General features: G+C 42.1%; 1 protein-coding gene across 2 annotated transcripts in view; it reads left to right on the plus strand.

Moving 5' to 3' along the window:
- Window positions 1–4,355: 4,355 nt before the first annotated feature.
- KLHL30 (kelch like family member 30) overlaps window positions 4,356–16,651 on the plus strand; it is a 30,136-nt gene continuing 17,840 nt past the window's right edge. Inside the window, exons 1-4 of one of the 2 annotated variants that reach the window (XM_053311771.1) lie at window positions 4,356–4,526; window positions 7,078–7,933; window positions 9,343–9,511; window positions 16,290–16,376. In XM_053311771.1, coding sequence (XP_053167746.1) covers window positions 7,160–7,933; window positions 9,343–9,511; window positions 16,290–16,376 — 1,030 coding nt within the window. In that variant the 5' untranslated portion in view covers window positions 4,356–4,526; window positions 7,078–7,159. The remainder of the gene's footprint in view (window positions 4,527–7,077; window positions 7,934–9,342; window positions 9,512–16,289; window positions 16,377–16,651) is intronic. The other variant, XM_053311770.1, reaches the window with a different exon arrangement.

The following is a 16,651-nucleotide window of genomic DNA, read 5'->3' on the forward strand; positions in this document are numbered from 1 at the left end:
CCTACTGTCTCCAGATAATCTCTTGGGCTAAACCTCTTTACCACCAGAACATACTCTGTTGTGTGAGGCCTTTAATGTTTCTCCCAGTCCTCACACCCTTCAACAACGTTCACATAGAGAGATGTTTGTCTCAAGTGGCCCCCATGTGGAACCACAGAACATACATCAGAGAAGGGCCTATTATATCACCGTGCAATTAATTAAAACCTTATGTTCACTGTGATTAGTATTTCATTTATCTTTCCAAATTTTCAAAAAGGCATAATTATGTAGAACAAGTGTTCTTCAGAGTTTCTTTTTTCTATATTATCATTGCAAACATTGTACCAATGAAGTGATCCACACTGAAAATGCTATCAATTATCACCCTTTTCCTTTTGCTGTTACTCTTATTTTAAAGTTTTTTTTAAATTAGAACAGTATTAACATAATGTAACAACAAAGAACAGCGTCTCATAGTAACACAATACATTTAAAAATCATATTTTCCATATATCACAAGAAAATCCAGAATCAGATCTAGTACTATTAATATGATAAATATAATCTGCCCAAATACGGTAGAACTGTGAATCTATTATCTGTCTTCATTAATTTAATCTTGTCAGTGATCTTTTCTAGCAATGCAGTTGACCACACCTTATTATACCACTTCTCAATTGTTAACTGTTACTCTTCTAGGGGTTTTCAAAGGGCTCAACTGAAAGTCTGGACCCAAGGAAGGGACAATGATGTTTAGCTTTGCCCTTTGGCATGTGCTTAATCCCTCAGACCACTGTAGTGAGTCCTGTACTATTGATCCAGAAATATACAAATCTTACATTAAACTGCTTTGCAGACTTCATGAACTGAATGGGTGTCCTAGTATAAATATTTCATTTTGTAACTGTATGTATTATTCTAGGGCAGATTTTTATTTCTCTTTGGAATGATTTTCATTTAGACTGCAGGTTTAATAAAATAGTTTTCTCAGTTCAAACAAGAAATATCCCAGTGAAACTATTGCTAAAGAAAATTATAGAGCTTTTAAAAATTAATCATTCAACTTGCAGAAAAGCCCAGAAACACAGAAGCCTTCTTCAGACGTTTGCAGGTTTGTCCATCAATTCAATTAACAGAAAGTGTGATTCCACAACAGTAAACTGTGCTCCCCTCCTATGTGTTTTCCTATCATACTTCTCCAGCGTGCCTGTGTACATACACTTGCATGCACATAGAGATTTATTTAGCTCCCTTCCTCTGAAATATCTGAAGGTGTCCACCTGAAGGCTAAAAATTAGTGCACATTTGTCACAGCATTATTCCACAAGGGAATATCATGGATTTGTATTAGATTATTCACAAAAGGTTTGTTGTTGTTTTGCTGTTTGTATTATTCTCAACAATATGAAAAGCAACCTGACTGTACCTTCAGCACCATCCTAAACCAACCCATGATATGCTTCTCTAGCCTAGTCTTGTCTACAAATGCCTGAGGGGATCAAGCGTCCAGTGAAGCAAAAGTGAATATAAGTTCGTGTGTGTGTGTGTGTGTGTTTTATTTGTTTTTAAAAGTGGGGGGAAGTCTGAGTAAAAGAGAAATAAATAAATAGGAAATATAGCTTTCCTATGGTGATTTCTGCGACAGTTAGTGGCGTATGTGTTTTGCTGTGTAACACAGTCATTGCAGCAGAACTGCCCATGTGTTAGAGCCCAGCAGCACAGAATGGGACAGGTAAGCCATAGCTTTGCTTCACTCATTCTCAACAGCCTGATGAGCCACTAAATTCACAAGACTACAAAGTGAGGGAGAATCCTGCATAGTCTTTCGTTCAAGCCCCACTGCGGTTTCACAAGTCACAAAGATTTCCCTAGGCTGGGGGAGCCCACCTGAAGCTCTTGCGCTGCTGTTGGACTGCAACTTCTGTCATCCCCCGCTGCAGTTTCTGGAGAGCCTCAAGTGGGCCACCCCTGGGCCAGGGGTGTGCACGGAACTGGGAGGCGGGGGGGTCACATTAAGGCACAGAGAGGGTGCCCTTACCTCCCCACCATGCTTCCCCCTCCAGCATTGCTTCAAAAACCGCTGGCGTGGGGCGGCTGTATACCCTCTTGCTGCCCTGGTCAGCATAAAACCGGAAGTGGCAGGCACGTGCACCCACTACTTCTGGTTTTATGCTGACTGGGACAGCAAGAGGGTATACAGCCGCCCCACACCAGCAGTTTTTGAAGCAGTGCCGGAGGGGGAAGCATGGTGAGGGAGGTAAGGGCACCCTCCCCGTGCCTTAAAGCGATCCCCACCACATTCAAACCGGTTCAAATGTGGGGTTTCCGAACCAGTTCAGTGTTCTAGGAATAGAAGGCTGAACCGGTTCATGCATATCCTTACCCCTGGCCTATATGAGTGATAGTGCTTGTTAATATGGAAGCCAGTCACGGCACACTTTGTATGACACATAAAGAACAACATTTCTGTAGTATAACTGAGTCACCACATTTGTCGCTAAGCTACACAGGGAAGAGACTGAGCCTGTGTGCTAGGAATAGGCAAGAGAACGTGGCTTGAAGGTTCAGGCAGGCTGAGTCACCATGGAACCTGCATGTAATTATTTTTGCCTGTCCTGTGCCACCTCCAGACCCTTTATTTACAGCAGTAAGCCTAGTCTGGGCCTACTCCAGTGTTTCTGACAGGACTGTGACATGATATGTGGGATGGTAACAACAGCTTACTCTTTCCTGCAACTGGAAATGCTACCCTCTCAACTTCTCTGTGACGGATGCCCTGGTTTATTTGTGGAAATTCCTGGGGAAGGAGTGAGGAATAATTCAGGGATCCCAAGCACCAAGCACTCATGTAGGTAACTCATTAGACTATATTTAGCACACCACAGTGGGAACTATAGATAGTTTTGCAGGAAAGGAGAAGAGAAGGTCTTTGAATCATCATTAATAAATGAATGAGAGGATGAGGTAGTTTCCCCTGTGCTGTTATCCTTCTGTGCAGCTCCCAAATAAAAGACTTGGAGCCGTGTTGAATCAGTGTCAGCCAATCCATGGCTCATGTGCCACTTGCTCTTCTCTCCCTTGATTTCACTCTTGGATGATTAGTTCATTGTGCCCAAAAGCTCATCTGTATCTCACTTCCTTTGCACCATTCACACATCTTGTGTTAGGGAATTACTGTGAACATTCTTCCCCCAAATTGTATGACTATTGAATGGGGTATGGTAGTGCAAGTGTCACAAGCAACATATTTTTAATTCTGGGTGTTTTTCACGCAGGGCTTTTAGCTTGCTTCTCCTCTGGAATGGAGGTGTATATCAGCCAGATTTACCCCAAAGTCCCTATGAACGATCAGGAAGCACTTCACACATGATTCGGGTTTTTCATTGCACATCAGAATGTAGCCCAATTTATATCCAGTGTAAAAACATCCACTTTTCACGTCAGGTTTTTTTTTTTTTTGGCAACTTTGAGCTCTCAGTAAAGCCTCACAACAAACTTGTGGTAAAGGCTGTTATGTGAAAAACGCCGTGGTGGGCTGGTTCAGATGATACTTTATTCGCTGTATCACACAAATGAAGGACATGTGTGGGTGTCCTTCCATCACCTCCTGCTCCGCAATCATGCTGGGGTGCTATTCATTAATCGCAGGGGAGGGAGCATCTAAACTACCTCTCTACATGTGTTACAAATACTGATTCAAGTTAGCATTCATAGTGCCCCCTCCATGTTATTAGAGAAAAACTCCCTGCCATGCCAGGAGTGGGGAAAGACCGGCATGCTTATAGCTCATACGTGATTCTATCACAAATGTTCAGATTGGTGAGCAAAGTATTGTCTGATCTGGCCAAATGTGTATTTAATTTTCCACATTGCATAGTGCATAGCAAATCATTTAAGTGCCCATTATATTTTTGTGTAACAGGCTAGAGACAAATGACTCACCTCCCACACCCTTTGTGCCACATTGGTGTTTGAATTCCAACCTTTTACCCACGGTGGGTGGAAGCTCTTGGAAATAATGGCACAAATAATTTAGAAACTGGCTGCCATCATTTAGGAAATCCAATAGGGTTTATGCCTCGCCTTTGTCTTGATCACAGGGCTGTCTTGCAAGTGCACACATTCTCCCTGCATTTTAGGATAAGATTTCTTTTGGTGGAAAGCTGACCTAAAAATTAATGAGAGATTTAATGACTCGCAGCCTTTTTGACCTCCATCAAAATGTAGCTTGAAGAACCTGCTCTTTGCTTCCAATGGGCACATTCTTTCCATCCAGACTCTCTTCTTATCTGCTCCTTGGTGTGTTGCTTTAAGAGCAGGTGGCCTGGAGATAATAACTGTCAAAGCATTTCCTAGCCCTCCCCCATCCTTGGATGCAAGCTCCAGTCTAAATATATATATGTACACATGCTGGTTGTCTCCAACCTACAGCTGCCTAATAAAATCCATCTTGGGGTAATTGCCTCCTCCCAGGGTCAAGGCAAGCTGTTCCTCAAGCATTCTTCTAGATCAAAAAGGCTGACTGGATGTAAGAAATTAACAAGGTAAGAGCTGCTGGGAGCTGAGCTTACTGGCTGTGATTTCTGGCAGGGCAGAGGGCACAGCATGGGTTGGGAGAGGAAAGAGCCAACTTGGATTTGGGGGACAGCAAGAAACTATCTAGTCAAGTGCAGCACACAGCTTACCGAAGCATAAGTAGGAGCCACAGTTGTAAGCCCTTGTCTGCTAGGGAGTTCAGTACTAAACTTCTCTAGAGTATAATGGCAGAAAGATCTGCCAATGTAGCACTAGTAAGCAAGAGATTGTTGGGAGGAAATCTTCCTGGACATAATGGAGAGGGGGAATCAGTATGTATTGACAACTAACCAAAACAAAAATAAGCACTAACATTATCACTGGAACGTTTTTAACTGGTGGCATTATGCTATTTAATATAGCCTAGATATCCTTCTTATTAAAAAGCTACCTAATGGCACAGCAGGAAAATGCTTGACTAACAAGCAGAAGGTTGCCAGTTCAAATCCCCACTGGTACTATACTGGGCAGCAGCAATATAGGAAGATGCTGAAAGGCATCATCTCATACTCTGCGGGAGGAGGCAATGGCAAACCCCTCCTGTATTCTACCAAAAGAAAACCACAGGGCTCTGTGGGTGCCAGGAGTCGAAATTGACTTGACGGCACACTTTTTACCTTTTATCCTTCTTATAAGCCACCTAATGGTGCAGCGGGGAAGTAACTTGCCCAGGGAGTAAGAGGTTGCTGGTTCGAATCCCCACTGGTATGTTTCCTAGACTATAGGAAATACCTATATTGGGCAGCAGTTATATAGGAAGATGCTGAAAGGCATCATCTCATACTGCATGGGAGATGACAATGGTAAACCCCTCCTGTATGCTACCAAAGAAAACCACCTGGCTCTGTGGTCACCAGGAGTCGACACCAACGCAACAGCACAACTTTACCTTTACCTTTATCCCTCTGACAAAGCCTTTTCGGGTCAGAGGTGAGGGCCTGGTAAAACATGAAACAGGATAAGGGGAAAACAGGGGTATTCTGCTCCCAGTTTGAATGCTTATGGACTAGAATCGCCCCCCCCCCACTAATAAGGAAGACAACTGAGAGAGAGGGCCAAGAGCAACAACACTCCATAGTGTTTTATTCTCAGGCATTGAACATATAAAAAATTGCCTTCTATCAATGGACAGATCAGCTGCATTTCCTCCCAACCCCCTCTCAAATGAAATTGTCATGTCCCCACAAAACCTTTACCAAAGTTTTGTGCTTTTTTGCGCTACAAAGCTCAAGTTTTTTGCTACCTCATGTAAGGCTTTAACGGACATCTCAAATTGGGGTTCCAAGGAATGCTCAAAACAGGAATGTTTTCTTCATATCCCCTCCTAACCACATGGGGATCCCCACAAAACCTCATCCAGAGAGTTTTGTGCCACAAACCCCGAGTTTTGTGCTACCTCATTTAAGGATGTAATTCTTGAGGTTGCAAGGAAATGCTCAAAAAATGAATATTTTTCATAGATCAATGGTCGGTCTAGCTCAGTATTGTCAGCACTGACTGGCATGGACCCTGTCTAGGGTTTCTGATGGTGTCTTTCCTGTCTCTACCGAGAGATGGGCCTGGGACCTTCTACATGCAAAGCAGGTACTCTACCACTGAGAGGCTGTGTCAATCCATAATTCTGTACAAGTGCAGAAAAACACAGAACAATTTGGTATTAGGTGCAGAATTTAAGTTTTCATTAAAGAAACAAGAAAATACTTTGAAAAGGGTAGGCAATGCTGGTGAAACTTCAGAAACCTGAGTGAGAACTTAGAAGGATTTTCCATAGTCTGGGGACAGGGCTTAGCCCTGCAAAATAAGCTGTATAACTTAAACAGGTTGCTGTCTAATTTATTTAGGACCCAGATTACACTGTCCTGGTTATACAAAGTGTGACCGAAGAGTTTTTGGCTAAGGAAGCAGGATGGTATTTGGATGAGGACGGGAACTTCTTAGCTGCATCTTGTATGTCCAGGCTGATGATTTTTCTGCACAATGCAATTGATTCTAGCACTTTTCAGGGATATCTAAGAGTCCTAAAACACAAAGACAAACCTGATGGGCTGAGACTATAGATAAAGCTCCTTAATGACATACAGAGCTTTTTATGTTCAGTCAGGACTCCATCCTTCTTGGAGTTTTGGAGTAGGTCTCTTTAAGGAAATCTTAAAAGACGGAGTTTCTAATTGGACTTTGCAGTAAGGGTCTGCAGCTGTTCCTCCTTCTATGACATGTAAATGCATAGAGTTACATTTGAAATCCTAATAACTCCAGAGGGGTTTTTTACATCAGGAGGGATTGTTGTCAATTCTGCTGCCTTTCTCCTTGAAGAGAACAGGGGTAAAGATCAGGGAACACATACACATTTGACCCCGACTGTATTCATTTGTTTCTTGACAGAGCATATATGTTTCATTAGCTTCCATTCTTTCAAGTAGTTTCTTTGAATATTTCACTTTAAATTCAAGACTTAGTTGAGGGAATATTCTTCTTATCTAAAGCATGAGTTTAATTCTTCTCCTTTTGCTTCCTGACTAGGATTGGATGACATTTGTTTTCTACTGAAGGTATCCAAGACCATTTCTCACAACATAAGTGGAGCTTTCCAGAAAACAACACAATGGTGAGGAATGTGGATGACTTTGATTTTAGCCTTCCATCCCATCCTCAATCCATTCTGGAAGGACTGCAGGCCCTGCGCTCCAACCCCAAACTCTCAGATGTCACCTTGATTGTTGAGGGGCATGAATTCCCCTGCCATCGTAGTATCCTGGCCCTCTGCAGTCACTATTTTAATGCCATGTTTGCTGGTGACTTCATGGAAAGCTTTTCAGCCCGCGTAGAGATCAAAGAGGTGGATCCTGCTGTTATGGCATCTTTGATTGACTTTGCTTACACAGGGAAGGTGACCATCAACCAAGGGAATGTGGAAGCCTTAATTCGGACTTCTAACCAATTGCATTTCCCCATCATTCAGAAAGTCTGTAGTCGGTATTTGAGACAGCAGATGGATGCAACCAACTGTTTGGGCATTTGTGAGTTTGGGGAATTGCATGGTTGCCCAGAAGTGTCATCCAAGGCATGGTCATTTCTGCAGGAGAATTTTGAGCTTGTGTCTCAACAGGAGGAGTTCCTTCAGCTATCCAAAGAAAGGCTGGTTACCTATCTCTCCAATAACCTACTCCAAGTCCAAGAAGAGCAGAGCCTAGTTGAGGCTGTGCTCAGGTGGGTGAAGTATGAAAAATCAGATAGAGCCATGCACCTTCCGGAGCTCCTTGACCTGGTACATCTGGTCTCATTGCCAGATCAGTATCTACAGAAACTTTTGTCATCGGAACCACTGATTCAGGAATCGGAAGCTTGCAAGACCATCATCACCAGGCATCGCAGTACGGTTAGTGCTTGGAGATACCACAGTAGCCTCATCTAGCTCCAGCTTCAGTCCCAAGGCTAAAAAAGAGACTTGTTCAATAACCTTTCTCAGAGGTGGTGATGGTTGTTCTTGCTATTCATCTAAACATACATAACTCCCAACTAGTTGCCAACATTCTTTGGCTAGAGAGTGCAGAATTTTGTGCCCAAGGTGTTCGGGATAAGCAAAACTGGAGGGGATTTTGATAGGAAACATGGTCCTCAGGGAAAGAAATAAACGTTACCTTCTCCTGCAAAATTAAATTACATTAAATTTAAATTAAAAAATCCCATTGCAATAGCAGCTTCCCTGGTGGTGAAAAATGGTGGTGTCCAGCAACAGCTGCTGGGAGGAGTATGCCACTACTGGGGAATTTCATGCCTCTACCCTTGAAAAACCACTGAATACTCCCCCATTTCTGCTGAGGCAGTGAATGAATGAGGCAGTGAACATGGGTGATAGAGACTTCAGCTCAGCCCTAGTTTTGTCCATGACCAACTGTGTTCTAGATTGGAGTTCAATTGGTTTTTCCCATAGAATCCAATGTGAGTCACAGAGAATGAAGCCAGCTCCTACCCTTGGTTCTGTGTCTTGGGCTTGCCAGCGGCAGCATTGCTACAGGCAGCAGCCTCAGCAGAACAGAGACTTTCCTGAGGGACAATGAAGGGAAACACATTTAAAATATTTTTAAAAAGTAGATGCCACAGTGCTGAATAGTAAAGCATCTGGGCAAGAGATGCTGGTGATATGCAATGGCAGCCATGAAGGGCTATTCCATTGAAACGTGGTGTACATGAATTATTTTAGATGCTTCTCGAAGACAATTCACATCAGGGGTGTAGCTAGAGGAGGGAGGTCCGGGTTTGCCCATCTCCCTTGTGACCTTCGGAATGAGGAAAATAATGAAGAAAATAGGGAAGTGTAGAGCTGGGGGGACTGGGGGTCCAGGTTCCATCTGCTCAATTATAGCTACGCCCCTGATTCACATAGCTGGGTCTGGATTAAAGAAGTGTTACATGCCAAAAGCCTTAATTCAGGTAGCTGATCAAAATACCAGAGAAAACCATTTTAAATGTGTAATTCTAGCCCTTATATTTTAAATATGGCATAAGTATAACCCCAAATCATGCATCTGAATTAGTCTAAAGACAGTGGTAAGATACAGCTACCATTGGGAGGAAGCCAGTGTATTGTAATTCTCATACTAGGGCAGTCTGGACTCTCTGCCATCTAGCATTCATAATGATGCATCCCAGATGAAAGTGTGGAAATTTTACTTTACTAAATTCTACTACAAGATCAATATGTTACTTTAAAAGTATTGGAGAAGACCAAAGAGAGGAGCAAAGTTATTGGTCTTTCGGTTTTGTGACTTTGTTCTTTTCTCTAAGGTGGAGAACAGGCCATTCGTCCAGCAGAGACTGAAAGCTCTTCCCCAAAAGCTTGAGGAGGTGCTTGTGGTGGTAGGAGGCAGAGCTCTGGAAGAGAATGAAGAAGATGAGGGAGATGCACAGCCACCACCAATCTCCAGGAACTTTGCATTTTATAACACAAAGAAAAGTAAGTGCCTGGTCACTCATCACTCACAACAAAGCCAAAACTGCTCCATCCAACTCAGAACATTATTAAATTCAGAAGTAACTAGAATCACAGTGCTGGGCACTGCAGTGTGATGGCAATTGTTATGCTGTCGCATTTTGAGAAATGGGAAATAAAATCTGCAGCAGAGTCTCAGAGGTATGTTATAAACTATCCTTTGCAGGGCAGATAGTTACCCCAATGATGGTTGCTTGACAATGTATTTGAAAAATGCTTGGGCTGTTCCCATATGATGATTTTACTTTCCTTCTCCATGAGAAGGGCAGGTGTGCATTCACATATTGTCCAGATTTACATCAAAGTCCCTGTGAGCTATTGGGGGAGCACTCCTGAGGTTTTGGGGGAGCACTCCTGAGGTATTGGGGGAGCACTCTGAGGTTTTCATTGTGCATTGGAGCTTTGCCTGATTTATGTCTGGGGTAAAAAATTCCACTTTTTGTGTCATTTTGTGTCATTTGGGGGGGCAAATTCAGAATATCCGATATGTCTCGTAACTTGCAGGACTTCACTTCTCTTAATTCCATGGTAAATCCTGCTGTCTGGGAAAGGCCCTGGGTTTAGAACTTATTGTGCTAGAGAGAAAAGATAAGGCCTGAACACCTTAGACAGAAGAGGGAGAATTAAAAGAATGAATGTTTTTGTGCGTTGTTGTTGTTTTTGTTTGTAAACATAATAAGATTATTTTAAAATTAGTTCCATTGATTTTAAATGGGGTTAAATTGGCAACCTAGATAGAGGACAGTTGTCTAGAGGGCAGGCTTTGTAGTGTGGTGGCCAAATGTGGCGGGCAATCTTTGCAGAATGACCAGAATATAAATACAGATAACCTGATGTGTTTAAAGTTATTGATCAAAACTTGACAAAATAACATTTAATTTTAAAACAATTAATAGTCTTTCTCTTGATTGTTACTATCATTGCATTAACTGTCATGACAATGTGGAATGGGCTGAAGAAAAAGAGGTATTGATCTTATCCCCTAAAGTTCCTTGAACTTGTAGTGCTAGAGTGCTATGGAAAAGACACTGGAATTTGGTATGAGGCAGGAGTTTCCTAAGATATATCCAAACCCATTGCCATTTTGACTGGAAGTCTATAGCATGTGAATGTAATGGTTTAGTACTCACTAGATCTCAGACTTCCTTTACGTTCATTGGCCAGAACACTGACAGGTGGACTTAGGTTTACCATTTAGTAAATTTGCCTGCTTTTGTTTTAGTGCCTCTCCATGAGCAAAAAGGGCTAAAGACTTTCTTTAAATGAAACTGAAAATTCAGAGAGGCATCTCCTTGAGAGGGCCAGCCCCCACCCCTGGCCACATATGTACAATCCTGTTGAAGGTTTCACTGGTTTGCTCCTAACGGCTCCTCACTTTCTCTCCCTTGATCGAATTCCTCTGATATCATCAGTAAAGTCTCTCTTGCCCTCCAAATTCAGTGGTATTGTTAATGAATATGTTAAGTGTGTTGACTGCCTTATTGTTTGATCTTCTCTTACCATGTTCCTCATACAGGAAATGAAAGAGAATGAAATATTAGTATTATTAATAAAATGTTTATATACCACTTTTCAACAAAAAGGTTCTCAAAGCAGTTTTGCTTTGAGTAGTATGAGAAAATGGTTTGCTGTCCCAAAACTGCTTACAACTTATACATAGATACAAGCGCTCGCATACACACACAACAGAGAGAAGTTGTGGTGCGCTGAATAGGGACAATTGCTCTTTTCCTTGCTAAATATAAGAAAGCTGCAACTTTAAAAAGTGCCTTTTTTGTCCAGTTAGCAGGAGCAATATTATTTGGGGTTATAACTTTACCATTTAGACTTGCTGCCATATCCACACATCCTAAATAATCCAAACCTACTTTGTGTAACAAGCACTAGTATGGGCAGAAGCTATCATGGCTTGGACTTTAACCTAGATGATGCAGCCACTGGCAAAGGGGGTTTCAGGATGATGTAATGCTCTATGTTTCTTTGGCATTTGTCACTGCTGAGCAGCTGCATTCATCCCAGGCTGATGTCAACAGCAAACACACTGCACTGTGGAAAAACAACAACCCTGCTTTGGAGGAAGGGATGGAAACAAGAGAGAGCTTCTGAATCTTGGGCATAATCTGGGCAAGATGATACATCTCTTCATTCGTTGAAATAAATTGTGGTTGGGGATGATTACAGTTGTAGTCCAATAACAGCTGGTGAGCTTCAGGGTCTGATCTTGGGGTTCTGATTCTTGGCCCCTTCTGTTCTCTCTCTACATTCTCTCCTAAGTGACCTCATTAAATCCCACATTTTTCAGGACCATCCATACACTGCTGACACCTAGCTGACACCTAGCTCTTTCCTTCTGTCCTGTCCTACAGCTCTACCTGTCTCTTTGATTTAGTATTCATATTCATACGTAATGTTTACATACTCCTTTTTGGGGGGGGGAGTTCTGAAAGTGATTTACATACAAAAGAAATGAGAAGACAATTCCCTTTTCCAAAGAGACTCATAATCCAAGAAGAAACACAAAGGGAACACTGAAGAGATGCTGTGCTGGGGTTGAATAAGGACAGTTCCCCGCTGCTAAATATAAGAGTCACCACTTTAAAAGGGCCTCTTTGCTCAATTAGCAGGGGGATATCCACTTGGATGCTTCATCAAAATCTCAAATGTCCAAGACTGCATTATCTTTCTTTCCTGCCAGACCTTCCTCTTCGTCATTCTTTATATCCATTGACAGCATACAGCAGTCACTCAGATGACCAGGCACACTGACCTAGCTTTTTTATTCTTCTTTTTCCTTTGCTTCCTACATTTAATCAGTTGCCAAAAGAAATCTTAAATGAGGCTGAATAGTAATAACAAAAAGCACACACACACACACACACACACACACACACACACACACACACACCCTATGTGCTACAATAGAACATCATCCTAAATTATTTTTTTAAAGGTTTTGTAAATTGTGGGTGATGCAAGTCATTTAATGGTACTAGAGAAAGGCATGCTGTTCTGGTAGCTCCAGGTCTTAACATTCACATTAATTTCGGAGGATGAATACAACTGAAAGAAGCCCAGGAGGGTGTGCAGCTGGGGGAGTCAGTCATGTGACATGCCTTGGGGGACCCCCAAGGCAGTGAGCCCCCAGACAACTGTCTCCCCTTGCCCTATTATAGTTACGCCCCTGTTCTGGTCATATTCTGAACATATCGTCTGCTTCAGCTACTGAAAACCTCTTTTCTCTTGCCTTCCTCTTTCACCCATCAGTCTTCTCTCCTCTATCCAAAATTGCATGGCTGGATGCTAATATGATTTGTACAATATCTATGACTTTAAAACAGTATCTGGTTAAGTCCAGAATTTATGATAGTTAGTGTGAAATGAAGGATTGTGTGATGTGTGAGAAGGATGAGGGCTGGTGCCAGGTTAAGCGAATAGTGTACAAGCTTGTATGTATGGAATATGAGGAGTTTTATATTGGGGAAACAGGGAGACCCCTATTAAAAGGTACAAAGAACATTTAGCAGATATGCAATATAATAAATATTGATTGAAACCCTGGGCAAATTATATGAAAGAAAAACGTGAAGGAAGAGTTGCACAAAGGCGTTTATTTTGTCTGTTGAAGGAAATGCTGTGAAACGTAAGATTAAAGAGGCTATGTATATTGTACACTTGCATCAATCTATTAGTGCTGAGTTGGAAATGAGAGAGGAATGAAATTTATTGGTCAGTAAAGGGCAAATAAAGGGTTCATTGTGGAGAGCTACTCATTTCCCCCTCCTTCCTTTTCTCCTGTTCTTGGATTGGTTACTTCAGCTGTAGTTACTGTATTTAACCTTAAGTGTTTCCATCTGCTTGAAATAGAACATTGATAATAGTGTTTGGACATTGAAATGTGTTTGCTCAATTTTGTAAGATCTGTTTATTAAATTTTACGCATTCAAGAGGTCTAAAAAACTTTCAGCCTAGATACTTTCAGCCTTAAGCCTAGATCTTCCTCTCTGAACATGTACATGATTCCAACTGCTCTTTTTTAACATCAAAAGCTACCTTTTTCTGTGAGGTCTTTGGTTTTACCCCTTAATCCCAACGGCAACCAAGTTTAAAATACCTGTGACTGAATTTTCCCACTTTCATCACTTTATCTATATCTTTGGATTTGGTTTAGGCTTTCCTATCCAAGGGTACTTACCCAATAAATACTTAGTATTTAGTTCTACAAGAATCTCCATGTGTTTTCTCTAAACAGCTGCAACAACTAAACCATCCTCTGCTACCTACTCTGTAGCTGGAGTGTGTGCTCCCTTCCCTAGTGTTCTTCTGTTTTACCTACTGGGGGTAAAAATTAACAACCCCCAACAGTTTGCCCCATTGTCTGATGTTGAGTGTAAGCTCCTTGGCAGCAGGGACATTTCTGTTTGCCCATGATACTCTGTAAGGCACTAAATGCACTGATAGTGCTGTATAAACAAACAAGCAGACAAAACTATTTCAAAGTATGGGGAGGATTGTAATATGTACTATTGTGTGCACCCTCTCATTAACTAGATTTTACATTGGAAAGGATCATGTATGTCACATGCATAATAAAAAGGTTGGCACCTGTAGGCTTGGGGCCAAAGGTCAAGTTATGTGTGTAAACAAAGACTATGGGCATTGTCTTAGCTGGGTCCCTGCCTTCTAGACCTCTAGGAACATAGAAAGTAGGGGTGTGCATTTTGGAATTTTCTTGTTTCGATTTGTATCCGAATCGAAACATTCCCATTTTGTTTTGTACCCAAATTTTCTGAATCCGAATCAGCCCTGTTTTGTTCTGTAGCCAAATTTTCCGAATCCGAATCAATTTGGATTTTTAAAAAGGGTCCCAGGGCAAAAAGAGTGGGTGGTGGTAGTGTCCAATGGGTGGAAGCTACCACCCAAATTTCAAAGGAATTAGGCAAAGGGGTGATTTTTTTGTGATTTTTTTTTAAGTTTACACATCTTTAAGAATTTTCCCATAGGGAATAATGGGGATTCCAGCAAATGTATTGCTTCAAATCAAGGGGAAAGGGATGACCCAGAGCAGAGTGTGGTGGGTGGTAGTGCCCAATGGGGGCAAGGAAACTTCCAGAATTATTTCAAAGGAATTGGGCAAAGGGCTGATCTTTTGTGATTTGTTGAAGTTTACGTGTCTTTAAGATTTCTTCCACAGGGAATAATGGAAGCTTCAGCAGCCCCATAATTCCACTTGGGGGGCACTGGGGTTGCCCAGAGCGAGGGGTTGTGTAGTGCACATAGGGTGCCAACCACCCCCATACCCACAAGCCTGTGGGGTACTGGGTTTTGTTGTTTCTGAGGTGTTCATTGTAAATTCTCTGGTAGCATATGAGATTTTCAGTGAAAAACAAGAATCCACTCTCATATGCTACCAGAGAATCTACACTCAGAACACCACAGAAACAGCAGAACCCAGCACCCCATGGCTTAGCAACCCTTCCCCTGGCCAATGTGGGGTCAATAAAGAGTGGGAAGAAGCAAAAGAGCTAATGGGGAACAAGGAGGGAATTGTCAGCAGGTCAGCCCATAATTTAGGTCACTGATCAGAAGGCTGGAAGGGTGGGAAATTCAAAGAGATGTCAAACACAAAATGGAGACTGACTCAGAGATCACCACAAAATGGAGGTCCGAAACAACAAAGTGTTTTGTAGCTGAAACAGGGACATTTTGTTTTGTATACAAAACTTTTGGATCTGGAAAATGGGTGTTTTGTTTTGTCTAGAAAACACCGAAACAGGCTGTTTTGGGTACAAAACGTTTTGTATTCAAAACGTTTTGCACATCCCTAATAGAAAGCTGTCTTATACAGTGGTCCCTCTACTTACGAAATTAATCTGTTCCGAATGCACATTTGTAAGTCGAAAAGTTCATAAGTCAAAAAGCGGTTTCCCATAGGAATGCATTGGGAACGGATTAATGCGTTCCGGAGCCTAGAAAAAAGACCCAGACCCCCAGTAAGGCTTGCAAACTGCACAGGAACATTTCTTTTCAAGAATAAACAGGCAGTAAACAAGCAGGCAAGTCAAGGAAACCGCATGTAAAATTCGTAAGTCGAGGAAACCCCATCTAAAACCGGATCTAAAACTGCCGTTTGTAACTCGAAAAATACTAATGTCGAGTAGTTCGTAAGTCGAGGGACCACTGTACTGAGTTGGACTCTTGATCCATCTATCTCCGTCCTGTTTGCACTGACTTGGAGCAGTGGTGCGTCAAAGTTTTAGGCAGGAGTCGTTCTCAGCTCTGCCTGGAGATGCCATGGATTGAATGCAAATAGACTTTCTGTATGCAGAGCAGATTCTCTACCACTCAGCTATGGCCCCATCCCCTTCCTCTGCCACAGTTCAGAGCCACACTGCACAATGGATACATGAAGTGACACGTAGTCCTTGACTCCTGATCAGTAAATTAAAATGGGCAGGCATAGTTAGGGAGCAAATACCAGAAAAACATTACTAAGTTCCCCCAAAACATGTACTCAACATCCATCACTTCTCCTATCACAGGAATTAAGGTAGGCTTCTATGCAAATACACCCTTCATTATCATACTGCACAAGACAGGCATCTCCAGAAAATTAGAGCACTTACTTTGTGATGGCTTTTAGTCAAATACAATAAAATGATGATGATGATGATGATGATTGATAGAGCACTTACTGGTTTTAAATATTTGAGGGTTTCTCATACAGTTGTTTTTCCCATTTCAGAGAGATGGATTGCTCTGCCTGATTTTCCAGATTACAATAAATGGGGCTTTTCTATGATTGCACTCAATAATGATGTTTATGTCACAGGTAAGGTTGCTGTTGGACCTTTGAAAATACCGCACCTCTGGACCTTTTGTGTGTTTCCCATACTAAGACATTCTGGTGGGTCCATATGATTTTTGCTTACTGGGAGTGTGCTTGGCCAGCTGCCTCGACTAATCACCCCAAATTTGACCCAAATCGATTCAGGCACCATTTTGAGGCCCGTTTTGCTGGGGAAACTGGCCTCAAAATGGTGCTTCTTTCTAGGGAGAACTGGTCTACCAATTGGGATCAGCAGGTAGACTAGCCCTCTGAGGTGG

The sequence above is a fragment of the Hemicordylus capensis genome, chromosome 3 (genome assembly GCF_027244095.1).
Source record: "Hemicordylus capensis ecotype Gifberg chromosome 3, rHemCap1.1.pri, whole genome shotgun sequence".
Classification (NCBI taxonomy): domain Eukaryota; kingdom Metazoa; phylum Chordata; class Lepidosauria; order Squamata; family Cordylidae; genus Hemicordylus; species Hemicordylus capensis.